Here is a 26616-nt window from a genome sequence, read left to right on the forward strand (position 1 = left end):
GTTAGAACCGACTCGGGGGTCGGGTCCGAAATTCTATGTGGTAACCGGAAGACACAAGATCTCGCACCCATTTCTCGTCTAAGGCGGCAGCCCAGATGTGTTGGAAGAGCCGCAGTCGACCTCCTACAATGAGTGTGTCTTCCGGGGCGCCGAAGGAGTCATGAGGGGGGAAAACGTCGTGGCCGAGTCTCCCTAGTCCTGGACTGTTTCGGTCTAGGCTGCCATGACGAAGTAGGTTTCGGGGAGAGCTGAGAAGGTCGGTCCCTGCGTAGTCCGCGGCTGGTGGTGTGGACAGCACGGGGTGTCGACCAACCAAATGAGTTCCGAAAGGAGCGGAACGAGGACTGTGGACGCCTGGTGAAGGACGTCCTGGACTTCAGTTGGGGGAGGGAGGTACTCTTTCCTCCCGTGGCGTCAGAAATGAGCTTGTCCAGACGTTCGCCAAACAATCGGTCTGGAAAAAAGGGGAGGCCCGTGAGAGACTTCTTGGAGGCAGAGTCCGCTCGCCATTGTCGGAGCCAGAGAGCTCTACGGATGGCTATGGTATTTGAGGCGGCAAACGCTGCGCAGGTAGCAGCGTCCATGGAGGCCTGCATGAGGTACTCCGCCGCAGCGGAAATTTGAGCTGTTACCCCTGTGAAGGTATGAGTGCACTGGGATTCCTCAAGCGAATTGTTAAGGGATTCTGCCCAGACAGAGATCGCCTTTGCGACCCACAGAGAGGCAAAGGAGGGCGAGAGGGAGGAACCCGCAGCCTCAAAAGCAGAGCGGGCGAGGTGCTCCACCTGTCTGTCTGTCGGGTCCTTGATGGAGGAACCATCGGGTAAAGACAGGAGCGTCTTTGTGGTAAGGCGGGGGTCGACCGAGGGCGGATCGGCCCAGCCCTTAGGGGCAGGTGAGGCAAAAGGGTACCAGGACTCCATGAGTTTTCGGTTACCGAAGCACCTGTCAGGCTTCTCCCTTTGCTTTGTGAGTATATCCTGAAACTCAGGGTGATCAGCGAAAACCTTTTGGGGTTTCCTTGCCCTCTTAAAGGAGACCGCATGGTCAGTGGTAGTGGATGGGGGATCCTCTATATGCAGAGTTTGGTTGATTGCTGCTACCGTGTTTTTCCAAAAATAAGACACTGTCTTATATTTTTTTTGCCCCCCAAAAAAGCGCTAGGGCTTATTTTTGGAGGAGGTCTTATTATTGGAGAAACACGGTTGGGGGTAAGTTTACCCCCCCAAAAAGAAGAACCCCCACTTCCCAGGAGACACATACTCACCAGACCCGGACGTCTGCGTGGTTCCCAGGTCCTCCTGTGATCTCCGGTCAGTGCTGCACGCCGTCCTCCCCTGCTGCTAGCTGACACGCTGACACACAGCAGATCACAGACACACACAGCAGATCACACACAGACACACAGCAGATCACAGATATACACAGCAGATCACACACAGCAGATCGCAGGCACACACAGCCGATCACAGGCACACACAGCCGATCACAGATACACACAGCCGATCACAGATACACATACAGCCGATCACAGATACACATACAGCCGATCACAGATACACACACAGCCGATCACAGATACACACACAGCCGATCACAGATACACACACAGCTGATCACAGATACACACACAGCCGATCACAGATACACACACAGCCGATCACACACAGCAGATCGCAGGCACGCACAGCCATCACAGATACACACATCCGATCGCAGGCACACACAGCCGATCACAGATACACACATCCGAACGCAGACACTCACAGCCGATCGCAGAAAAACACAGCCGATCGCAGACACACACAGCCGATTGCAGACACACACACACACACACACACATCACATCCAGCACTTACGGCAGCAGAGAATGAGAGCAAGTCACGTGTCCGGCCGCAGGTCCTGTTCGTCGCGCTGCACCGCACAGCCTCTCAGGATTCTCCCGGCGAGAAGAGATCAGTGTCACTGGATGAGGTGAGTGTGTATGCGATCCGATGTGTGTGCGATCCGATGTGTGTGTGTGTATGATTTGTTGTTTGCGTGTGAGCCGATGTTTGTGTGTGCGATCTGATTGTGTGTGCGATCCGATGTTTGTGTGTGAGATCTGGTGTGTGTGTGTGAGCTTTGATTGTGTGTGTGTGTTTGTGTGAGTGTGTGTGTGAGAGCTGATGTGTGCGGGTGTGTTATCACTGCAGGTCCTGCCGCTCAGTGTTGGGTGAGTGTAATTGCCGGGTGCCGCTGTGTATAATTAAGTGTCCTGCAGTATCTGTATCTTTTTTAGCTGCACGGACACTTCATTATTGATCCGGGACTAGGGCTTATTTTCGGTGGAGGGCTTATATTTAAGCCTTTCTCCGAAAATGCTGAAAATCCCTGCTAGGGCTTATTTTTGGAGGAGGTCTTATTTTTGTAAAAACACGGTATAAGGGAGTCTATTGCAGTTTGATCATCTGGGGAGGCTGAACCCAAGGAATCCTCCTGGTACAAACAGCATTCTCCCTCCTCCAGCTCTTCAGAAGCCGTGGAGCGTGTGGGAGAGCCTGCCCTGTGTGCTCCCGGAGAGCCCGCTGGAGACACCCGGCCGTGTGCTCTTTTCCTGATCCTTGCAACCGGTGAAGCATGTGCCCGGATTACCTCAGAAGGATCCTCCAATAGGGGTATCTTCAGACTGCGTTCCGTCCAGGGACCCAGAAGGGTGTGGAGGACGACATTGCATAGCCAGCACCAGGTTCTGTGACAGTTTTTCCATGGATTGAGACAGAAACTGTGCCCATTCCGGTGGGCTGGGAGCCCTACGCTCTGGGCCGATGGTTGCGGCGGTGGTGGCAGGGGGGTCTTGGAGGGCTATAGGGGCACAGGACTCACAGAGAGAAGAGGTGTGTTTACGTGGTAGCTCAACGTGGCAGGCAGTGCAGGCTGAATAATAGACTATATGACCCTTAGCCCTCTTAGTGCCTTTTGAATTCTGCATGTTCCTGATAGGAGTATGCTAGGAGGGGGAGCAATGCTCAGCAAAGCTACAGTAAGCAGCACCTTACCAGAATCAGCCGATGGCTGGAGATCTTCCCACGCTTTCCTGAAGGGGGGGCGGGGCTTATTGCGGCCACGGGGGGCGGGGCTTAGCGCTAAAAGAGCGCGAAGAAGTAGTCAGTGTGCCCCCCCGGTGTGGGTAGTAAAAAACAGTGGGAAAGGAGCTTCTGATAGTTTTATTCCCTCTCCCTCTAGTCAGCACACAGCTTGTCACTGGTGGTTATCAGCCGGCTTTTCTGCTAGATCAAATAAACAGAGCAGATAATAAACAGCGTGAGTCCCTGAGCTCTGTGATTCTCTAGCCACCCCCTCCCCACTGCCACCGGGAAATTATCTGTGCAGGAGTTTGCAAACAGGAGGGACTTCGCCCTCCAGTCAACAAGCTAGGGAAAGGTTAACACTGTGTGTTCAGGATTCCTGGGGCTCTCTTCCTTGCACTAGCCAGGGACTTTCTCATAATAAATACTGTATATTCAGCCCTGGGAGCCTTTCCTGCACAGCCTTTTCTCCCTTTGTCTGGGAAACCAGTCAGGGGAGTCACCTTAAACACTGCTTCAATCCAGGCAGTGACAATAGCAGAGTCAGCTTGCTGTATCCGATCACAACGGTGCCATATTCAACTCAGAGCCTGCAAAGAGGGGCTGAGGAATTGTGCCTCTGCCCTGGGCTTTGGAAAATCGGTGTCTATGGAACCCGTCGTCCAGCCCAGGATCCAGCGTCGCGGGAGGGGGTACGTGTAGGCAACACTTCACGTTCCCGCCCGTTGATGGTAGTGGGAGATCGGTCCCAAAAGGAAACCGTCGCCCTCAAAAAAATAACAAACCTTGAAAGGAAGTGCCTCCTACAGACACTAAGCTAAAACTGAGACTGCCTGGCCCAGCCAGGGGGTGTATACTGCAGAGGAGGAGCTATGCTTTTGCATCTACTTAGTGTCCTCCTATGGATAGGCAGCATAACACCCATGGTCCTGTGTCCCCCAATGAGACGTCAGAGAAAAATGTGTTTGACGTTCGTAACGTTTAAGTATGTGTCTCCCAGGATCCCACCCATTGTGCCAATTATCGCCCGATCTCCCTGCTCAATGTGGACCTAAAGTTGTTTGCCAAGATTCTGGCCGATCGGCTGTCCCCCTTGTTAGGGGGTATAGTCCATTCTGACCAGGCTGGGTTCTTGTTGGGCAGGGAGGCTAGGGATAACACCACGAGGGCCATTAACCTGCTGCGCAAGGGAACTGCCTCCCTTGTTGCCACCATCTTCCTTAGAAAGTGCATGAGGCGCCTCAAGGGGTGACTGGGCCTGAAGGAGAGATTGCACCCCTGTCTGTAGTGAACACTGACTATGCAGCGGAAGCTTCACTATCGCTGAGAGAGTATGAAACTCCATCCCGAGGCAAGTCAGTGATTGGGTCGGTGTCAGTTTTGACCTTGGAAATTTGATGATCCACTCGAACCCCTGGAGAGTCTCCAGAGCAATGGTCAGGTTGTGTTGACATGCCACCCAGGAGGGTGTCTTGACTAGAAGATCGTCTAGGTAAGTGATCACCGAGTGGCCCTGTAGGACCGCCACCACTGCTGCCATGACCTTGGTGAAGATCCGTGGGGCTGTCGCCAGGCCGAATGGCAGTGCCACGAACTGAAGTGTTCGTCCCTGATGGCGAAACGCAGAAGCGTTGAAGCTCGGGTGCGATCGGCACATGGAGATAAGCATCCTTGATGTCAATTGATGCTAGGAAGTCTCCTTGTGACATCGAGGCTTCAGAGTGTTCACCGCCTGAAAAAGTGCATCGGCTCGCTCGGGGGGCGGAGATGTTTTGAAGAAACTAGTCGGAGGACGAGAGCAGAGCTCTATCCTGTAACCTTGAGACAGAATGTCTCTCACCCATCGGTCTTGGACATGTGGCCGCCAGGCGTCGCAAAAGCGTGAGAGCCTGCCACCGACCGAGGACGCGGTCTTGGTGAGGCCGAAGTCATGAGGAAGCCGCCTTGTGACTTAGACCGCCCTGCAGAAGAGTTCCTCTAGCCCTCCTCTGACCTGTTGGACGTGGAGGAACGGAACTTTGCTGAGGACCGAAATGACCGAAACCTTTGGACTGGGGCAAGGACGATACCTTTCCCTTGGACTGTCTAGTAACTTCATCCAATTGCTCGCCAAACAAACGGTCGCCAGAAAATGGCAAACCGGTTAAGAACTTCTTGGAAGCAGAGCCTGCCTTCCATTCACGTAGCCACATGGCCCTGCAGACTGCCACCGAATTGGTGGATGCTACCGCTGTACGGCTCGCAGAGTCCAGGAACGGCGTTCATGGCGTAGAACGAAAAAACCTACGCCTGAGAAGTGAAGGACACAACCTGCGGGGCAGAGGTATGTGCAACCGCAATAATCTCAGCCAGAGAAGTTGAGATAGCTTGGAGTGCCCTCACGGCTGCGAAGGCTGGAGCAAAAGATGCGACTATGGCTTCATAGATGGATTTCATCATAAGCTTTATTTGCCTGTCAGTGGCATTCGTGAGAGATGGCATCTGCCACTAATACTACGGATCTGGCCGCCAGCCTAGAGACTGGAGAATCCACCCTGTGACACTGAGCCCAACCCTTAACAACGTCAGGGGGGAAAGGGTAACGCGTGTCAATAAGGCGCTTAGTAAGCGCTTGTCCGTAAAGTTCTGCTTCTGGACGGCCCCTCTGGAGTTAGAGTGATCGAAACACGCACTCCTGATGAAGTCGGGGAAGGTTCCCAGCGGGCCCGCTTAGCCTATCAGAGGCCGCGGTCCGTGATGGACACAAAGCATAAAACTGATGAGCCCGTGATGCACGGGAGGGTGTATAGCAGAGGGGAGGGGTTACACTTTTTAAAGTGTAATACTTTGTGTGGCCTCCGGAGGCAGAAGCTATACACCCAATTGTCTGGGTCTCCCAATGGAGCGACAAAGAAAAACGTATTGCGCGAACGTTTGGGGAAACGAAATTGGTGTTTCTCCTGCTGAGAAGCCGACTCTTCTACAGGAGGAGGCGGGGGTGAGAGATCCAACACCTGGTTGATGGACGAGATAAGATCATTAACTAAGGCGTCCCCCTCAGGTGTATCAAGGTTAAGGGCGAAGTCAGGGTCCGAGCCCTGAGCGCCCACGTCCGCCTCGTCTTCCTGAGAGTCCTCAAGCTGAGATCCAGAGCAGCGTGAGGAGGCCGGGGAAGAGTCCCAGCGAGGCCGCTTAGCCGGTCTGGGACTGCGGTCCGGGCAGGAGTCCTCCGCCTGGGACCTAGGGGCTAACCTGGGAGCGCGCTGCGGCGCGGGCCGAGAAGGGCCTGGAGGAGACAAGTTAACAGGGGCCGGAGCCTGTGAAAGGCCCGGTCTGGACTGTAATGCCTCAAGGAGCTTAGATGACCATTTGTCCATAGACTGTGCAATGGATTGAGAAAGTGACTGAGAGAGTTTCTCAGCGAAAGAGGCCAAGGCCGGTGACTCTGTCCCTGCAGCCTGCTCAGGGGGAGCAGGGGGATCTACATGAGCCGAGGGGCCCACAAGTGCCCGAGGCTCCGGCTGAGCAAGCGTGGCAGGAGTCGAGCATTGATCACAGTGAGGATAGGTGGACCCCGCAGGCAACATAGCCCCACAAGAGGTACAGGCTGCGAAAAAAATCTGTGCCTTAGTAGCTTTCCTCCTTGTGGACGACATGCTGTTGTCTCTTAGGAGAGCGACCACTGAGGGTATATGGGAAAAGGGTATACAGCCTGTCCGAACAGATATATATATCTATGTATCTATTCCGGCACCCTAGGGGGACCAGCACCGGGTGACGGTGTGGCTTACCGACCGCTAACGAGCGGAGTGTGTCCTCCAGATTCCCTGTCCTGGATCCCCCGGAGCTGCAGAGCTTTGTCACTGAGAAGCATCCACCGGCAGAATGCCAAAAATGGCCGCCGGAGCTCTCAGGGGAGGAGTGGGGCCGAGGGCGGCGCCAGGAAAGAGCGGGAATCTGGGGTCCCCACAGTGGTCAGTGAGGGGGGAGGGAGGCATGCAAGATGCTCCAGCCCTCACATCCGACGTCATGTCGGTAATCCCGCCCTTCCCCCTGACAGGCAGGCCCGGGGGCGGGATTTTTCGCACTAGGCCGTGGCGAAGCCGGGGACTAAATTTGAGACCGCGCCCGACAAGCAGGCACGGTCGGCGCGGAGGTCCGCCGAAAAGACAACGGATTGAACTACCGCGGCTTCCGGGAAGAAGGTGCGACCCTCCCTGTACCGTCCCCCCCATGGGGACACAGAGTACCTTCACGTTGCAGGGCCCGGTCCCTGGGGTTGAAGAGGCTCCGGTCCGACAGGTTCCACCAGGGGCTGCGGATGGAGCACGGTCCCAGCAAATGGATGACCGCTCAGGATCCCACTTCTCCCAGAGCCGCATAAGGGATGGTGAAGGAGACGGCATGTGGCTCCAGCCTCCGTACCCGCAATGGGTACCTCAACCTTAACAGCACCGCCGACATAGTGGGGTGAGAAGGGAACATGCCGGGGGCCCCATCGGGGTCCTCTTTGCTTCCATCCGACATAACTATGTTATGAGAATGCATGAGTGGATGTGTGCCTCCTTCCACACAAAGCATAAAACTGAGGAGCCTGTGGTCCACGGGAGGGTGTATAGGCAGAGGGGAGGGGTTACACTTTTTAAAGTGTAATACTTTGTGTGGCCTCCAGAGGCAGAAGCCCAATTGTGAACGGAACCTGTCGCTAAACACTGTAAAGAACCGCTTCCCGGCTAGGAGTGGACTGCCGGTGAAAAAGAAAAGAAGATGGGCAACGTAAATGCCCTGAAAGGTAAGCTGTTAAGTAAAAAATAGCTGAGTAACTGAACAGAGAAGCCCAGTGGCGAAGCCTGGGGGGGACCCTAATGTAGGAGGAGAGAGTCAGGGTACTAGAGAAACTACTGAACCACTATTGAGATATGCGTCCGAAGACGATAAATCCCAACAGAAGGGGTAGGAGAACGAGTGATAATGCTCTATCTTCTGTGGAATATGTGTCCACGAAGCTGAGAATCTAAGAAGACTGTCGTCAACAGGTCGAGGCCAAGAGAAGAGGACTAACTGGACATAGTATCCCGTCTGAGACTGTGTAAGAATAAATGAAGGGCTAGGATACCAGGCAGACGTGGATGCCGGGACAAACGGAGGCCAACATAGCCGTGGTTATTTACTGACAGAGTGACTAAAAAGGAAACCAACTGCCTAAGCTACATGCTGCGTTCCTGTCGCCCGACGGTCAGTCGTTCCACGACTAATCAGTCTGGCGGCGGATGCAACGCAACTTCATCAGTCACAATCCGCCGCTCATACAAGTCTATTGGAACAACGGAATCCGCCAAACGGATTGCGTTGTTTATCAGAGTGGCGGATTGTGACTGATCATAAACAACGGAAATGTGGACCTAGCCTTAGCTAAAACACATGCAGCAGTTTTTTCTTCTCTTCCAGATCCTGAGACAGATCTAGCCACCCACACATTGAAACCAGGAGAGTGGGTGGTGGTTAAGAAACACGTCAGGAAGAATTGTCTGGAGACCAGATACGAAGGCCCGTTCCAGATAATCCTGGTGACTCCCACCTCCATGAACCTCGAAGGCAGGGCAACATGAATCCACGCCTCGCATTGCAGAAGGATCGATCTACCAGAGCTGCACTGAGTGTCCTGCTTGTACTTCTCCTTTTCAAAAAACCTGTATGGTCTCAGGCCATCATTACCAAAACAAATGAGGTGGTTACGTTTTGGTACAATAGTACGACACAAGTTGTCACTTTCAAGTTTGATTACTGTGATATTGTGAAATAGGACGGGTCCCCCAAATGGGATGTCAGGCACACTTAAGACAGGGACAACAGTACATATGTGTTACAGGAGGTGGATATGGAGACACATGTAGCTCATGGAAGGCTGTTGGGTGGAATACTGGTGAAAATTGGGGATACAAACCAAGTGTAGCCTTAAACAAACGGGATGAGAAGGGCAGATCTTTACTTACCAGGATGACACTCTCCCGTGCACCAGTCACTAGAACATGTACTATGATTAACCAGTGTAACCCTTTAGTTCTCAACATAGAACACCCCCAACCTCAGGATGAAGGTATATACCTCTTGGGTACACATATAAAGGGTGGACACAATGGTTGTACACAGTTGGGAAAATTCAGGTTATCACAGATAACAAAAATACTACCAGTATTCGAATGCCTAAACATATTCAGATCTTTCACAGTATGGTAGCCATAGCTAATACCACATTGGAAGACGTATATGCGGTCAAACAGGTTTATACAGACACCAACCTGTGGTTAGAATGGATGAGATATACAGTACATCAAGTCAACAGGTCAGACTGTTATGTCTGTGCAGGAGCCAGACCTCATTTAGGAACTGTCCCACTAACTTTAGATTACGAAACTGAATTATGTCTTGTTAATATCTGTTTACAAATATGACTGAGGGAAATGCATGTGAAGAATGGAAAAAGAGATACCCTATAATAGCCAAGGCCCCCTCCCCTGGGAAAGGCATCACTATATATTCTGGCAACTATACCTGTTATAATGTGAGTGGTCAAGGCAGAGAAATGGGTAGATTTCAAGATGGGTTCTGTGGGTCCTATAGCAATCTCACCTGTGATCACTTAATTAACCAGGTACAGTCAGTGGCAGATGTGTTTTGGATTTGTGGCGATATGAAAATTCGATCACGAGTAGAAGGAAATTGGACGGGAGAATGTACTTTAGCCAAGGCACTTATGCCTATACACATAGTCTGCGTCAACCATGACTCAGGCTATAGGGCTAATTTTTGTAAACACTATGCACATTGTGCAGTGGAGGACAGACCAGGCCAGTACTCCTGCAGCCGAACTACTATTTGTCATTGGAGGACCTTGTGATGGTGACTATAAAGCTAATTTTTCTAAACAATGCACATCCGTGTGAAAAACGCATTCTCTCCGTTGTGTATACGGTCCATTTTACATCTGTGTACTTTGTTCTTTGTTGTTTTTTTTGGTGGGGACCGCAAAAAAGAAAAAAATGGAGAGAGGGTTGCACGCAGTCAAAAGCGAGAAAGTCCCACTCCCCTGCAGTTTATAATCTTTCACCCTTTAGGCACTAAAGGGTGCTTAACCTTCTTTTCATCCAAAAAGTAATTAAAAAGAAAAAAAAAAATCGACGTGGGGTCTCCCCTATTTTTTTGAAGCCAGCTAGGCCAAAGCAGACCACAGCTGGCAGCTTCACCTTGGCTGGTAAGAAAGAAAAAAAAAAAGAAGATGGCACCCCACACTGTTGTTTTAAATTAAATAAATAATTTAAAACAAAAAACGTAGGGAACCCCCCCCCCCCCTTCAAATTGGATCACCAGCCAAGGTAAAGCGAACAGCTGTGATCTGGTATTCTCACACTAGGGAGGTCCATAGTTATTGGACCCTCCCGCAACTGCCCCAGAAGTGGCGCATCCATTAGCTGCGCCAATTTTGGCGCTTCACCACAGCTCATCTTGTTTCCCTGGTGCGGTGGCAAACGGGGTAATATACGTGGTTGATACCAGTTGTGTAATGTCACCTGGCATCAAACCCTGGCATTAGTGATGTCATGGCACGGCAGATCAGATACTCAACATCACTAACCCAGTCAGTAATATTATAAAAAAGAAAAAAAAAACAAAACTTTATTTGAAAAAATACTCCCCAAAACATTCCCTCTTTCACCAGTTTATTAAAAAGAAAAAACAAATCCAGGTTCGGCATAATCCAATAAGGGGGGTCCCACGACGAACTATACCATACTCACTGTCCCGGTCAATGAAGAACAAAGAGAATTTTGTTTACTTACCGTAAATTCTTTTTCTTATAGTTCCGTATTGGGAGACCCAGACATTGGGTGTATAGCTTCTGCCTCCGGAGGACACACAAAGTACTACACTAAAAAGTGTAGCTCCTCCCTCTGAGCCTATACACCCCCTGGAGAACCAGATCTAGCCAGTTTAGTGCAAAAGCTGAAGGAGAATAGCCACCCACAAGTAAAAACAGAGCAAGAACCGGAACAACCGGAGACTCTGTCCACGACAACAGCCGGTGATAACACGCGGAACAAGAAACTGCCAACAGGCAACAGGGAGGGTGCTGGGTCTCCCAATACGGAACTATAAGAAAAAGAATTTACGGTAAGTAAACAAAATTCTCTTTTTCTTTATCGTTCCTTTGGGAGACCCAGACATTGGGACGTCTCAAAGCAGTCCATGGGTGGGAATAACAGAAAAACTGAGAAGTAGGCAGAGCCTAACTTCACAAATGGGCGACAGCCGCCTGAAGGATGCGTCTGCCCAAGCTCGCATCTGCCGAAGCATGAGCATGCACTTGGTAGTGCTTCGAAAAGGTATGCAGGCTAGTCCAAGTGGCAGCCTGACAGACTTGCTGAGCCGTAGCCTGGTGCCTGAAAGCCCAAGAGGCACCGACAGCTCTGGTCGAGTGTGCCTTGATCCCCGGCGGGGGAGGCACCTGAGAACCCTGGTAGGCATCGGAAATAGTCGACCTAATCCAACGGGCTAAGGTCGGCTTAGAAGCAGAAAGGCCCTTACGCCGACCTGTGGTTAGCACAAAAAGAGAGGTGCACCGCCTAAGAGCAGCGGTGCGAGACACATAGATCCGGAGCGCCCGCACCAGATCCAGAGTATGCAACGCTTTTTCAAAGCGATGAACAGGAGCCGGACAAAAGGAAGGCAGGGTAATGTCTTGGTTAAGGTGGAAAGGAGAAACCACCTTAGGGAGAAAGTCCGGAGTCGGACGGAGAACCACATTGTCTTGATGGAAAATCAAAAAAGGTGACTCCGAAGAGAGCGCAGCCAAATCAGAGACTCTCCTGAGGGAAGTTATGGCCACTAGAAAGACTACCTTCTGTGAAAGACGAAACAAGGAAACCCCCCTAAGAGGCTCAAAGGGGGGTTTCTGCAAGGCCGAGAGGACCAAATTGAGGTCCCAGGGATCCAAGGGCCGCCGGTAAGGCGGAATGATGTGAGACGCGCCCTGCATGAAGGTGCGGATCTGAGCCAGCCGGGCGATACGCCGCTGGAAGAGCACTGACAGAGCCGAGACTTGTCCCTTGAGAGAATTGAGGGACAGTCCTAGCTGCAGACCGGACTGTAGAAAGGACAGAAGGGTCGGTAAGGAAAAAGGCCAAGGAGCATGGCCGGAAGAGCGACACCAAGACAGGAAAATTTTCCAAGTCCTGTGATAGATTTTTGCCGAGGAAGACTTCCGGGCCCGAGTCATAGTGGAAATGACTTCAGGAGGAATACCAGAAGCCATCAAGATCCAGGACTCAAGAGCCACGCCGTCAATCTGAGAGCCGCAGAATTCTGGCGGAAAAACGGTCCTTGTGAGAGAAGGTCTGGACGGTCCGGAAGGTGCCACGGCACCTCTACGGACAGATGGAGCAGGTCTGGATACCAAGCTCGCCTGGGCCAGTCCGGAGCAATGAGTATGACCCGACGGCCCTCCATTCTGATCTTGCGCAGGACTCTGGGCAAGAGAGCTAGAGGGGGAAACACGTAGGACAGACGAAACTGGGACCAGTCCTGAACCAGAGCGTCCGCTGCGAAGGCCTGAGGATCGTGGGAGCGAGCCACGTAAATCGGAACCTTGTTGTTGTGACGGGATGCCATTAGGTCCACGTCCGGAGTGCCCCACTTGCGGCAGATTGACTGAAACACTGTCGGATGCAGGGACCACTCGCCACTGTCCACGGTTTGACGGCTGAGATAATCTGCCTCCCAGTTTTCCACGCCTGGGATGTGGACTGCGGATATGGTGGACTTGGAGTCCTCCGTCCATTGAAGGATGCGTTGTACCTCCAACATTGCCAGGCGGCTGCGTGTCCCGCCCTGGTGATTGATGTAGGCAACCGCTGTCGCGTTGTCTGACTGGACTCGGATGTGTTTGCCCGCCAATAGGTGGTGAATAGCTAGGAGAGCCAGGAGCACGGCTCTGGTTTCCAGCACATTGATCGAGAGGGCTGACTCGGACGGAGTCCAAGTGGCCTGAGCTCGGTGGTGGAGACATACCGCTCCCCAGCCGGATAGACTGGCATCTGTGGTGAGGATCACCCAGGACGGAGCCAGGAAGGAGCGTCCCTGAGACAGAGAGAGGGGCCGAAGCCACCACTGAAGAGAGCTCCTGCTCTGTGGCGACAGAGCCACTAACCTGTGCAAGGAGGAAGGCCGCTTGTCCCAACAGCGGAGAATGTCCAGCTGCAGAGGACGCAGATGGAACTGGGCAAAGGGAACAGCCTCCATTGACGCCACCATCTGACCCAGCACCTGCATCAGGTGCCTGATGGAATAACGGCGGGGCCTCAGCAGAGAGCGCACCGCCAGTTGAAGAGACTGCTGTTTGATCAAGGGCAACTTCACAAGTGCCGGCAAAGTCTCGAACTGCATCCCTAGGTACGTGAGGCTCTGGGTCGGAGTTAGAGTGGATTTGGGCAGATTGACCAACCACCCGAATTGGGCTAGAGTGGCGAGAGTGAGCGAGACACTCCGCTGACAATCTGCGCTGGATGGAGCCTTGACTAGAAGGTCATCCAGGTAAGGAATCACTGCCAACCCCTGGAGGTGCAGAACCGCAATCACTGCTGCCATGACCTTGGTGAATACCCGAGGGGCCGTGGCTAACCCGAAGGGGAGAGCCACGAATTGGAAATGATCTTCTCCTATTGCAAAACGTAGCCAACACTGGTGAGAAACTGCAATTGGCACGTGCAGATAGGCATCTCTGATGTCGATGGATGCCAGGAAATCCCCTTGGGTCATTGAGGCAATGACTGACAGAGATTCCATGCGGAAATGCCGCACCTGAACATGCTTGTTGGAAAGCTTGAGATCCAGGATGGGCCGGAAGGAACCGTCCTTTTTGGGGACTAGGAAGAGATTTGAGTAGAAACCTCTGAACCGTTCCCGGGCGGGAACCGGTACAATTACTCCGTTGGCCTGCAAGGATGCCACGGCCTGAGCGAAGGCGGCGGCCTTGGAACAGGGGGGAGTTGACAGAAAGTTGACAGAAAAAAATCTGTTTGGCGGGCTGGAAGAGAATTCTATCCTGTAGCCGTGGGAGATGACATCCCGCACCCACTGATCGGAGACGTGTTGAAACCAAGCGTCGCCAAAGTGGGAGAGCCTGCCACCGACTAAGGACGTTGCTGGCGCGGACAGATAGTCAAGAGGAGGCTGCCTTAGTGGCAGCAGCTCCTGCGGTCTTCTGTGGACGCGCCTTTGTGCGCCAGTTGGATTTTTGGTCCTTGGCTGAGTTAGTGGACGAGGCCGAGGGCTTAGAGGACGACCAGTTGGAGCAACGAAAGGAACGAAACCTCGACTGGTTCCTACCCTGGACAGGTTTCCTGGTTTTGGTTTGTGGCATGGAAGTACTCTTCCCGCCAGTAGCTTCCTTAATAATTTCATCCAGTTGTTCACCGAACAGCCTGGACCCAGCAAAAGGGAGCCCAGCAAGGTACTTCTTTGAAGAAGCATCTGCCTTCCACTCTCGAAGCCACAAGATCCTGCGGATAGCGAAGGAAAGTAGCCGAAGCCACCGCAGTGCGGTGAGAAGCCTCCAGCATGGCAGACATGGCATAGGATGAAAAAGTGGAAGCTTGGGAAGTTAAGGCAACCATTTCGGGCATAGATTCCCTGGCGAGGGAGTGCATCTCCTCTAGAGAAGCAGAGATGGCTTTGAGAGCCCACACTGCTGCAAAAGATGGGGAGAACGAGGCCCCTGCTGCCTCATATACAGATTTGGCCAGAAGGTCAACCTGGCGGTCAGTGGAATCCTTAAGAGAGGTGCCATCAGCCACTGATACAACAGTCCGGGCTGAGAGTCTAGACACCGGGGGGTCTACCTTTGGTGAATGAGCCCACTCTTTGACCACCTCAGGTGGAAAAGGAAAACGGTCATCAGAACCACGCTTTGGGAAGCGTTTGTCAGGACAGGCCCTAGGCTTGGTCACAGTGGCCTGAAAACTGGAGTGGTTAAAGAACACACTCTTTGTCCTCTTAGGCAAGGTAAACTGGTGCTTTTCTGCCAGAGAGGGTTGCTCCTCTGATACTGGCGGATTGAGGTCCAGTACCGAATTAATGGACGCAATCAAATCACTAACATCTGAGTCACTTTCGAACAGATCAATGGGGCACATGGAGGTAGCCTCCGAGCCCCCTGTAAAGGCATCATCCTCGTCTCGCGAGTCAGCTTCTGAAGCAGAGCCGCGAGACGAGGAAGGGGAGGGAGCCCTACGTCTCCTCTTAGGAGGACGGGGTCTGGGACCAGATGAAGAATCCTCTGTGAGCTCCGCTGAGAGAGCCCTAGCAGCAGAGGCGCCCTGTGAAGGGGGCTGATGCATGTTCAGCAAAGTCCGGGACAGCTGTCCCATGGAGTCGGCAAAAGACTGGGAGATTGACCTAGAGAAGGATTCTACCCAAGCCGGGGGTTCAGCCACCGGAGCCGGAGCAGCCGGAGGGACCACTGTGGGTGCGATTCCAGGCTGAGGCATCGTCAGGTTACAGCAGGCATCACAATGTGGATATGTGCTCGGTTCAGGCAGCACGAGCTTACATGCAGTGCATACTGAGTACAGCCTTGCTCCTCGTGTGAGACATGCTGCTGTAGTGGGGGCTCTGAGCCAGAATGACCCCCAGAGAGTATATAAGTAGGTCCACAACCGGAGGTTGTGGCTTACCAGACCGTTTGTGTGCCCTCCAGATCCCACAGCCCGGACCCCCAAGCAGCTTAGCAGGGATGCTGCAGCCAGCGCTGATCGCAGAGAAAAACGCTGATAAAATGGCGCCGGAGCGAGGAGAGGGGGCGGGACCTGCTCTGAGAGCGGGATCTGGAGGGCCAAGGAGACTTACAGGGGAGGGGACATGTACCCAGAGAGGAGTGTCCCTCCCATGTGCCGAACGGCCGCTGGGCGGAGCCGCACTGTCCCTCTGCATTATTGACATGCGAGGGCAGTGAAATCGAAAGTAGGCCTCCGGCGAAGCCGGGGCCTAAATTTGAGCAATGCGGCCGGCGCGCAGGCACCATCGGCGCGGTTCTCAGGCGACAGCCAGAGAACAGGCCGGAAATGTCAGAAAAGTTACACAGCACACTCTCCCACCATAATAAAGTACAGGGACCCCCAGATAAAAACGTCTCAGGTACTTAGCTTGCTGAGACGCAGGGTTCCAAGTCCCTGGGGATGAGTGCTCCATCCAGCAGGATCCTGAAGGGCTGCGGATGGAGACCGGTCTCCTGCAAAGCAGTGAGAACCGTGTTGGCTCCCACTTCAAGCCAGAGCCCGAGGGATGGTGAAGGAGCGCGGCATGTAAGGCTCCAGCCTAGGAATCAACCTTAACAGCACCGCCGACACAGTGGGGTGAGAAGGGACATGCCGGGAGTCCAGGCTTGGACCCGCTTTTCTTCAAACTCTTTCCAAAAATGAAAAATCAGATGAGAATGCATGTGTGGATGTATGCCTCCTGAACACAAAGCAATGAACTGGCTAGATCTGGTTCTCCAGGGGGTGTATAGGCTCAGAGGGAGGAGCTACACTTTTTAGTGTAGTACTTTGTGTGTCCTCCGGAGGCAGAAGCTATACACCCAATGTCTGGGTCTCCCATAGGAACGATAAAGAAAGAGTGTTCTCCATTGGCTGGGAGAGCAGTGCAGTGACCTGAGCTAACGTCATTAGGTCAGGCCTAGTCACTACAGGCCATAACGGGTGCCGACGTCATGAGGTTAGCGGAGTTCATTACCTGCAGTGATGAACTCCGGTGAACTTGTCACATCAACGCTCTTAATTGACTTCCATGGCCGCCGCATTCTCATGCAAACTGTCCCGTGACGTCACCGGTAGTCAGTTTCGGGTCGCCAGCGAGACTTTATGTCAGAATGCAGCATCATGGAAGTCAGTGACAAGTGCTGACGTCACGAATTCAGCAGAGAGACATCACAGCAGGTAATGATCTGAGCTAACCTGATGTCGGCGCTTGTCATCGCACAGCTGCTCGCACACTGCTGTGAGAGTCACTGCAGGGCTGGCCAGGGCCGTGCGATATACACTGCAGATGCACCGATAGACTGAAGCCACACGGAAATTCTTCCGTGTGGCTTCAGGGAATACCAGAAAGCAAATGAGAGTCAGAAATGCATGCAGGCATATTTTCCAGGCTCTCCCCTTTCAGTTTCATCACTTTCCCATGCATTTCAACCTTTTCCCTCAGGCCCCCAGACCTCTTTCTAGGATCCATCAGAAAATTACACACATTTCCCATTGACTTGCATTGTATTCGCTATTCAGAACTAATATGTATTACAAAGTACTCGTTATGATTTTAGCGATTACGAATATTACGGTACTTACTCATCTCTACTGTTTATACAATAGGACAGTCTAAAATATCTCATACTGCAGTGTGTTAAATACACTGTTGGTTACCATCCATTTTTTCCTAGCCAAATAGATGGAAATCATCTGGACATTAACCCTTTCACGACCACTGACGTACCTATACGTCATGGAAGGGTTTAGTTCCCGACCAATGATGTATTGGTAAGTAATGTCGATTGCGGGGGCACAAGAGCTGTGCCTGCTGCGAGAGACTCTACTTTCCTGACAGCCGAGCCTCAGCTCTCACAGTCAGGAACGGTGCTGACGTCGTCTGACTGTTTAACCCCCTAAATGCCGCAATTAATATCGACCACGGCACTTAGGTGATTGGGAGAAGAACTGCGCTCCCTCTCCCGTTCGTTCGGTGCCCCCCACAATGTATTTTTTGCTGGACGAGTTGTACTTTTGAATGACACCATTCATTTTACCATATAGTGAAATTGAAAACTGGAGAAAAAAAATCCAAAAATGTGGAGAAATTGTGAAAAAAGTGAAATTCCACAGTGTTTTTTTTATTCTTTTTACAATGTTCACTATATGGTAAAACAAGTGTCCGTATGATGCTTAATGTCTGTACGAGTTTGTAGATACCAAACAAGTATACTTTTACTTTGATCTAACTTGTACAATAAAAGAGTTGCACTTTTGTTGCCATTTTCGAAGACCCGTAACGTTCTTATTTTTCAGGATCTGAGGCTCAGTGACTGCTTATTAATCAAATTTTGGGGGGAAATTCAGTGAATTTGAATTTCATAAGATCTGCTCATCTCTATTACACACAAATAAACAAAACAAACCAACAAACAATGTACTCAGTGGCCAGTAACAGAGGGCACTAAGATCTCTTTCCTACTAATGTCAAGGGTTGGAAACATACATTTTTTTATACAAGTATGCTATACAAACATCACTTGTACAGAAAACTAAAGGAATAGAATAGAACGCCACCTGTCACCGGAGAAATTTTGGAAATTCCATCCTGGGTTTCACTGTAGGCTGAAGACACTGATGCTGCAGACTGGATCACAGGAGGCAAATTTTTCTGTAGAACCTCAGCAAAACTGGGAACTTTAGATGTTTGATTCCAATAATTGGCGCCTGCCATTTTATCTGTAACAAGCAATATTAAAACATTTATAGGCTAATATTTATTGTATTTCCTTTAAATAAACTAGTGAAAATCAATGCACAAGCAATCTCATTTTATACTGTTGTAGCTTGTTAAAGTGGCCACATCATTGACTATTGTCAGTAAACTTGAATAAAAAGTATTTTTTATTTTCTTATCTTCATCTCAAAGGTATTAGCTTCTAATTTATGTCATGTCCGAGGGGGCGTTACCAGTTGTGATACAAATGGGACAAGTTTGTGTGTATGGAATAGATAGGTATCCAGTTACAAAACAGTAATCAACATGTTTTTTTGCCTGTACTAAAAAGTGAAGTACAAGGTTATGTTAGTTCAAATCTGCTTTCGCATAAGCGGAATAAACTGGTAGAAACTAGTTTTGATAACTTCTTATCAAGGACCTTGAATCCATCAAACAAGTAAGCGCACATGATCACACAAGATGATCACATGCTAGAATCTTTTAGAGGGTCGTACTGCGATTGCGCTAATGTGACGTGTATAAGTATGGGACTTAGCCAGGAGGAATCGGGACAACCTGTGGTCAAGCAGACGTATTGACTGTTTTCACGGATTACTCCTGATGAGATCGTCCTGAAGTATCCAGATAATGGGAGTGATGCTACAATATCCGGTGATGTATTGATGCTTACTTTATAATTTATGCTTATCAATGAGATGTTAATGCTAATCAATGTATTAATCTAGGTTAAATAAACATTCTATATTATTTTACCTCAAAAACGGTTTTCAGTTATGGTTAACTTGTAAGTTAAAGGGAACCGGTCAACAGAAATTTTGCCCTAAACCAAAAAGTTTCCCCTTCTGCAGCTGCTGGGCTGCATTCTAGCAAGGTTCCTATAGTTATTGTGCCACCTTTTAGATCCAAATAAATAGTTTATAAAGTGGTACCTTTCAGTTTGAAAATCTTGTTAATGGTACACAGGGGCGGGCTGTCTGTTGTCGGTTACTGTCCCTCCTGCCGCTTTAGGCCGTCCCCCAACGCTCATTTACATACCTCACGAGGACGCCCAGTGCGTCCGAGGTCTCGCGCATGCGCTGTGCCACTGTAGCGGGACTGTGCACAGTGGGACCGCTAGTCCCTGCTGCTCCCACTAGTGTTCAAATGCCCCCTCTCTTCTGAGCCCCTCAATGTGCTTAAACCATGGTTAGCATCCAAATTGTTATAGTGAGGAGATCCCACTTAAATGTATGGGGTGCAGGTGTCGAAAAGTATGAGCTGGGCACTATCTACGGGCACTACAATGTACTGGGCACAAGGACTTATTTGCAATTTTTAAAGGGAACCTGTCATCAGAAATTTAGCTATAAACCTAAAGGTTTCCCCCTCTGCAGCTCCTGGGCTGCATTCTAGCAAGGTTCCTGTACTTTTTGTGGCCCCTTTTAAACCAAATTAAATACTTTATAAACTTGTACCTTTGCTATGTAAATTTTGTAAATCGTCCATGGGGGCGGGCTCTCTGCTGACCGTTGCTGTTCCTCCAGCAGATTTACGCTGAATTTCATATCTCAGGACGCCGCCCCTGGGCACCCGTGGTCCCGCGCATGCGCTGTGCGACTGTAGCGGGACTGTGCACTGTGTGCACGTGTGACCGCTGGTGACGTTTTGCGCAGGCACGAGGTTATGGGCGGCGCTGTGAGTGTCATCAGCAAGTGCCGCCCATAACCTCGTGACCGTACTTTCCCCTCTTCCTCCAGCGTTCTGCGCAAGCGCTTGCTGGCCAGATGACCCGACGTCACCTCTTTCCCATCTTGCCCTGCTGCAGAGTAAGATGGGGAGGAGGTGACGTCAGGTCATTTGGCCGGCGAGCGCTTGCGCAGAACGCTGGAGGCAGTGGGGGAAAGCGCGTCCACGAGATTATGGGCGGGCACTTGCGATGCAATCACAGCGCCGCCCATAATCTCGTGCTTGTGACACACGTCACCAGCGATCCTGGCGTGGGCGGCACCTCGGGCGCAGTGGGCGGCTTCCTGATGGATGAAATGGAGCGTGGGGGGACGGCATCAATGTGCTGGAGGAACAGCAACGGTCAGCAGAAAGCCCGCCCCCATGGACGATTTACAAAATTTACATAGCAAAAAGGTACAAGTTTATAAAGTATTTAATTTGGTTTAAAAGGGGCCGCAAAAAGTACAGGAACCTTGCTAGAATGCAGCCCAGGAGCTGCAGAGGGGGAAACGTTTAGGTTTAAAGCTAAATTTTTGATGACAGGTTCCCTTTAATTTACCAACATTCACTCAGTTTCACACCATGGGTGTTTCCCAGAGAGTAAATCATAACTACACCCACAGAATTCCCAGAGGGTTGTTATTTCCAAAATGTGGAGACTTGAGGGGATTTCTTCTGTTCTGGTACTTAGGGGCTCTGCAAATGGAGTCAGCAAATTATTCTAGGAAAACCTGTACGCCAAAAATCAAATTGCGCTTCTTCATTCACAAGCCCTGTGGTGCAGCCAAACAGTACTTTACAATCACATGTGGGGTATTGCCACGTTCAGGAGAACTTGTGTAACACATTACGGGGCCTTTTTTTTTTTTACTCTTGTGAAAATGGGAAATCTGGGGTTAAAACAACATTGTAGTGGTAAAAATGTAATTATTTTTTTGTTCACCACCAATAGTATAAAATTCTGTGACAGACCTGTAGTATCAATATGCTCACTGCACCACTGAAAGAATTGAGGGGTGCAGTTTGTAAAATGGGGGCACTTGTGGGGTGTTTCTGCTCGTTTGGCACCTCAGGGGCTTCGCCAATGTGACATGCAAAACCATTCCAACTAAATCTGCACTCCACTATGGCGCTCCTTCCCTTCTTCATTTGTACTGTGCCTCAAAGTATTCGGCCACATTTGGGGTAATGACTTACGCAGGAGAAATTTCACAACAAATTGTATGGTTCATTATCTCCTGTTACCCTTGTGAATTTGAAAAAAATGGGGTTAATGCAACATTTTTTAGATTAAAAATGTATTTTTTCATTCTCACGGCTCATCGTTATAAAATTCCGTGAAGCACCTGGGGGTTCCAGGTGCTCAACCATCTAGATATATTCCTTGAGGGGTCTAATTTCCAAAATGGGTTCACTTGTGGGGGAGCGCCATTGTTTAGGCACATCAGGGGCTATTAAACGCGAAATGACGTCCGCTAATGATTCCAGCCAATTTTGCAGTCAAATGGCACTCCTTCCCTTCCGTGCACTCAAACGGTTGATTTCAACCACATATGCGGTATCAGCGTACTCCGGAGAAATTGCACAATAAATTGTATGGTGCATTTTCTCCTGTGACCCTTGTGAATAAAAAAGCTATTTGGTTGAAGTAACAATTTTGTCGTAAAAATGTTTTTTTCAAATGATACCATTTTTGTGTAGATGAAATGTTTTGATCGCCTGTTATTGCATTTTAAAAAAAAAAAAACGTGATTTTGGATTATTTTTTTGCCACACCATGTACTGATCCATCCATATAATTGATTTTATACTTTGATAGATTGGGCATTTCTGAAAGTGGCGATACCACCATGTGTATTAATTTATTTTTTATTTTTAAACTGTCTTATTTTCAATCGGGCGTGATTTGAACTTAGCTTTTTTTTAAAGCTTTTTTTGTTACATTTTTATTTATTTTACTAGTCACTCTAGGGGACTATCACTGCACAGTCCGACCGCCTGTGTATTTCTGCTGACCAGAGACGCATTGCTCTGATGAGCAGAAATGCTCATCTCCGTTGAGTGCCAGTGCTCTGTCGGATCTCACAGGAAATGGGTCAGGGCAGAGCCATCGCTGGTCTGCTGGGACTTGCTGTTCTCTGGTACGGGGCCGGGCTGTGTAACGTGTTACCATAACGACGAGGCAGGAAGTTCCCGGCCAGAGCGCTGACGTCAAAGGCAGAGCCGCTTGTCTCTGATTGGCCAGCGCTCTGCCTTTCATTAGCGGTGACAGGAAGTTCCTCCCTCGTCGCTATGGATGCAGATACACAGCGTGGACTGGAGCGCAGCGGCGCACTACAGCAACCAGGAGGCCGGCGATGAAACGAAAGGTAAACATATTATGTTATATTATATGCTCACCTTACCTTCCATTCCATCGCAGGCCTCCTGGGTCTTGTAGTTCGCCGCGAGGACGTCGCGATGTACCCGGGAACTACAAGAACCATGAGGCCGGCGGTGGAACGGAAGGTAAGGTGAGCATAATACTGTATGTGTGTGCGAGCGTGTGTGTGCGTACATGTGTGTGTTTGTGTGGACTGCAAGTGCGGGTCAGAGTGTGGCGGATGGACGAAACCGGAAGTGTGTGCGGTGAGAATTTCGCTCGTACAGCAAAGCTTTCTCGTAAAGCGGGTTACAAATTTACAAAAAGCTTTGCTTGTTAAGCGAAATTCTCGTTAAGAGGGTTACTCGTTATGCGAGGTACCACTGTATTTATTTTATGCTAAATACAAGGCTAAGCACCCTCTAGTGCCACATGAAAGTCACTAAAGGGTACCAGCTTAGAATATGCAGGGGGGTGGGACATTATATAGGTCTTTCTTATCTATCTATTCATCTATCCATCTTTCCCTCTATCCATTATCTGTCTTTCTATCGATTATCTATCTATTATCTATATTATTTATTGCAGTTCAGCATAAAAAAACCGCAGGGACAAACCTGCGGAAAAACCGCGGCAAAATCGCAGCAAAAACGCATGCGTTTTTCCCACGGTTTTGGTGCGGTTTTTTACCGCAGGTGCGGTAATCTTCAACTCCCAGAAGTTTCTCAAGAAATTTTCTTGAGAAAAATCACTTTTCTAGTGCGCACATAGCCTAAAGGCAGTGAAATACTGGCACTAGCATGGTAAATAAAATCATACCTTCAATTTTCAAATTGGATCTTTGATTGCATTATAAAAAAAAAAAAAAAATTCATAAAAGGTCCAGGAATTGGTGCATTCTTTGATTAATGTGTGCAGGAGGGCAGGCCATTGTGGGTCAGGTCCTCTATGTAAACTCCTCATTCGGCATCCTTCTGGTTTGCCACATTTATTTAAATTTTGCGCTGTGCCGCCATTACCACTGTTAAGCCATGTGCGCATGTAAGTGCGTTCTGCACCGCAGCGTAAAGTCACTGCTTGTGCAATTCAGAACGCAGCTGAAAAGCTGCATTCTGAAAGTTTTGTTTCTGCAGAATTCGTGTGTTCTGGATGCTGCCTCTCCCATAGACAGAGTGGAGAAAGCATCCAGAACGCACAAAACAATTGACATATTACTCTTTAGAACGCAGCGTTTTGAGACAGCATGCAAAACGCTGCGTTCTAAAAAGCAACGTGAGATGGAATTTGTACAATCTACATAGATTGTGCTGGGGATGCAGGACGCATGCTTTTACGCTGCGGTGCAGAATGCAGCGTAAAAGCATGAAATTCGGCAACGTGCGCACACAGCCTTAGTCTGGGGCCACACGAGCATTACTGTGAGTGCATCGCATGACACGCAGCTCCCGCTCTGCTGCAAGTGTAAGCCGAGTATCATGCCATTGTGACATGACGCACAGTTGCGGAGGAGAGGGAGGGACTAATCTCCCTATCTCCTCCATTATCAGCTGATGCATGTATCGCACTGCACTCCAGTGTAATGTAATGTTTCTCTCGTACCCATAGAATTTCATGGGTGCGAGTGAAAACGAATCGGATTCAACCCACAGCATTCAGCGATTGTTTTCTCTGTCCGATTAGGGCTCAGAAAAAAAAAAAACGCTCATGGGAGCGGCCCCATAGAGTAACATTCCACTCGCTCTGTTTTACTATCCATGTGTCCTTAGCATTGTAAGCAAATTATAATGATATCTTCTTTAAAATGGCACCAGAGTCAGAGCATATGTGTACCGCTATCTCCAACGCCATTTTCTTGAAGACACTGTGGAGAAGACTATGAGAGGCATCGGCACATGTGCAGATTTAATTTTTCTTTTTAATCTGTGTATGTGTCGCTCATAGGCTATGTTCACAGGTGGCATCTTTTTTGTCAGTGTATCTTAAAATGCACCAAAAACGCACAGTGGCAAAAACACAATGCGTTTTTACCGCATTTTGCAAATCAAATCTATTGACTGGAAAGCTCAAAAATGCAGTAAAACCGCAAAAAGAATCGACATGCTGCATCTTGAAAAACACAGCCAACAAAAGATACCCAGTGTGGACAACAAAATAGAAATTTCAGACTTTGCTGGGAGAAAGAAATGCACTAAGGCTATGTGCCCACGGGACTATGTACCGGCGGATTTTGCCGCGGAAAACCTGCAGATTTATCTGGAGTTTCTAGATAAATCCGTAGGTTTCAGCATGCACAGACACTCCCCATGTTATCCTATGGGGAGTGCTGTGTCCATGTGTGGCTGCGGAATATGCTGCAGATGTCCCGCAGTCGCATGTAACTGCATGTCAATTATTCCTGCGGAAATACCGCCTCTCCACTATCAAGAGAGAGGCCAGGACTTCCGCAGGTAAGTCGCATGAATGTCCGCAGGTTTGCCGCAGATATTTCGCTGGAATCCCGCAGCTATGAATAGCTGCGGGATTCCAGGGAGCTGCTGCGGGAAACCTGTGGACATACCTGCGGGTACATAGTCCCGTGGGCACATAGCCTAAAAATGCAGCAAAAGATGCCCTGTGTGACGTTAGCTTTAGTGTCCTCCACAGTGGCTTAAAAAAAATGGCACCAGTACATGTGTGTGCCGACTCCGGCGCCATCCTAATGAAGACATCACTACACTAGCAATGCGCACACACCACCAGCAGCGGTAAATAGCGTCACAGTGCGAAATTTAAATAAACAGAAGGGGCCCAAGGTCATTTAACCCCTTAAAACCACCAGTTACTTATTCAAATTACTAAAAATCCACTGCCCAATTTTATGCCAGTTCTGACGCCTAGAACCCACGTGGGCCAGGCTGGAGTGACCCGAGTTAGGCTAGTTTCACACTTGCGTGGAACGGCATGCTTTCAATTGCGTTGTGTGACGGATGCAACGGATGTGTTGCATATAGTGGCACAACTGATGCAACGGATCGTACAAAACAATGGAATCAGCTATTTTTTTTTCCTTCTTCACCGGCGTCAGACTATTGTGAACGATCAGCTGATCACCCGGCTGCCGGGTGATCAGCTGATCGCTCACAGCAGCCGGTCGCCGGGTGATCAGCTGATCGCTCACAGCAGCCGGTCGCCGGGTGATCAGCTGATCGCTCACGGCAGCCGGTCGCCGGGTGATCAGCTGATCGCTCACGCCAGCCGGTCGCCGGGTGATCAGCTGATCGCTCACGGCAGCCAGTCGCCGGGTGATCAGCTGATCGCTCACGGCAGCCGGTCGCCGGTCGATCAGCTGATCGCTCACGGCAGCCGGTCGATCAGCTGATCGCTCACGGCAGCCGGTCGCCGGGTGATCAGCTGATCGCACACGGCAGCCGGTCGCCGGGTGATCAGCTGATCGCACACGGCAGCCGGTCGCCGGGTGATCAGCTGATCGCACACGGCAGCCGGTCGCCGGGTGATCAGCTGATCGCACACGGCAGCTGGTCGCCGGGTGATCAGCTGATCGTTCGGCTGCTGAGAATGTGTGCGGGGGGGCGGGGCCATGGCGCTGAGGACAGGTGAGTGTGTGTGTGTACATGCGGAGTGGAGTGCGGGAGGGGGCGGAGCCAAGCAGGGAAGTGTTGGATTCCCTGCACACATAGCCAGGGTAAATATCGGGTAACTAGGCAAAGCACTTTGCTTGGTTACCCGATGTGTACCCTGGTTACGGGTGCAGGGAGCCAGAGGATTCCGCTGCTCAAAAAAACGTTACATGCTGCGTTCCTTCCACCCGGCGGAAGCAACGCAGCGTTGGCCAGCGGAAGCAACGCAGGTACTTTTGGCACAATCCGTCACCCATACAAGTCTATGGGAAACAGCAGAATCCGTTAACGGATTCCGCTGTTTTCCAAAAGGGCGGATTGTGACGGAAGGAAAAAATCTCAAGTGTGAATG

The 26616-nt window shown here is 50.3% G+C and overlaps 1 protein-coding gene across 2 annotated transcripts in view; it reads right to left on the reverse strand.

Moving 5' to 3' along the window:
• The window catches only part of ADAD1 (adenosine deaminase domain containing 1), a 199736-nt gene that overhangs the window by 172319 nt on the left and 801 nt on the right, over window positions 1-26616 (reverse strand). For both annotated transcript variants that reach the window (XM_075348944.1, XM_075348953.1), the window contains exon 2: window positions 18416-18577. In XM_075348944.1, the coding sequence (XP_075205059.1) occupies window positions 18416-18572 (157 nt within the window). In that variant the 5' untranslated portion in view covers window positions 18573-18577. The remainder of the gene's footprint in view (window positions 1-18415; window positions 18578-26616) is intronic.

The sequence above is a fragment of the Anomaloglossus baeobatrachus genome, chromosome 1 (assembly GCF_048569485.1).
Source record: "Anomaloglossus baeobatrachus isolate aAnoBae1 chromosome 1, aAnoBae1.hap1, whole genome shotgun sequence".
NCBI lineage: Eukaryota > Metazoa > Chordata > Amphibia > Anura > Aromobatidae > Anomaloglossus > Anomaloglossus baeobatrachus.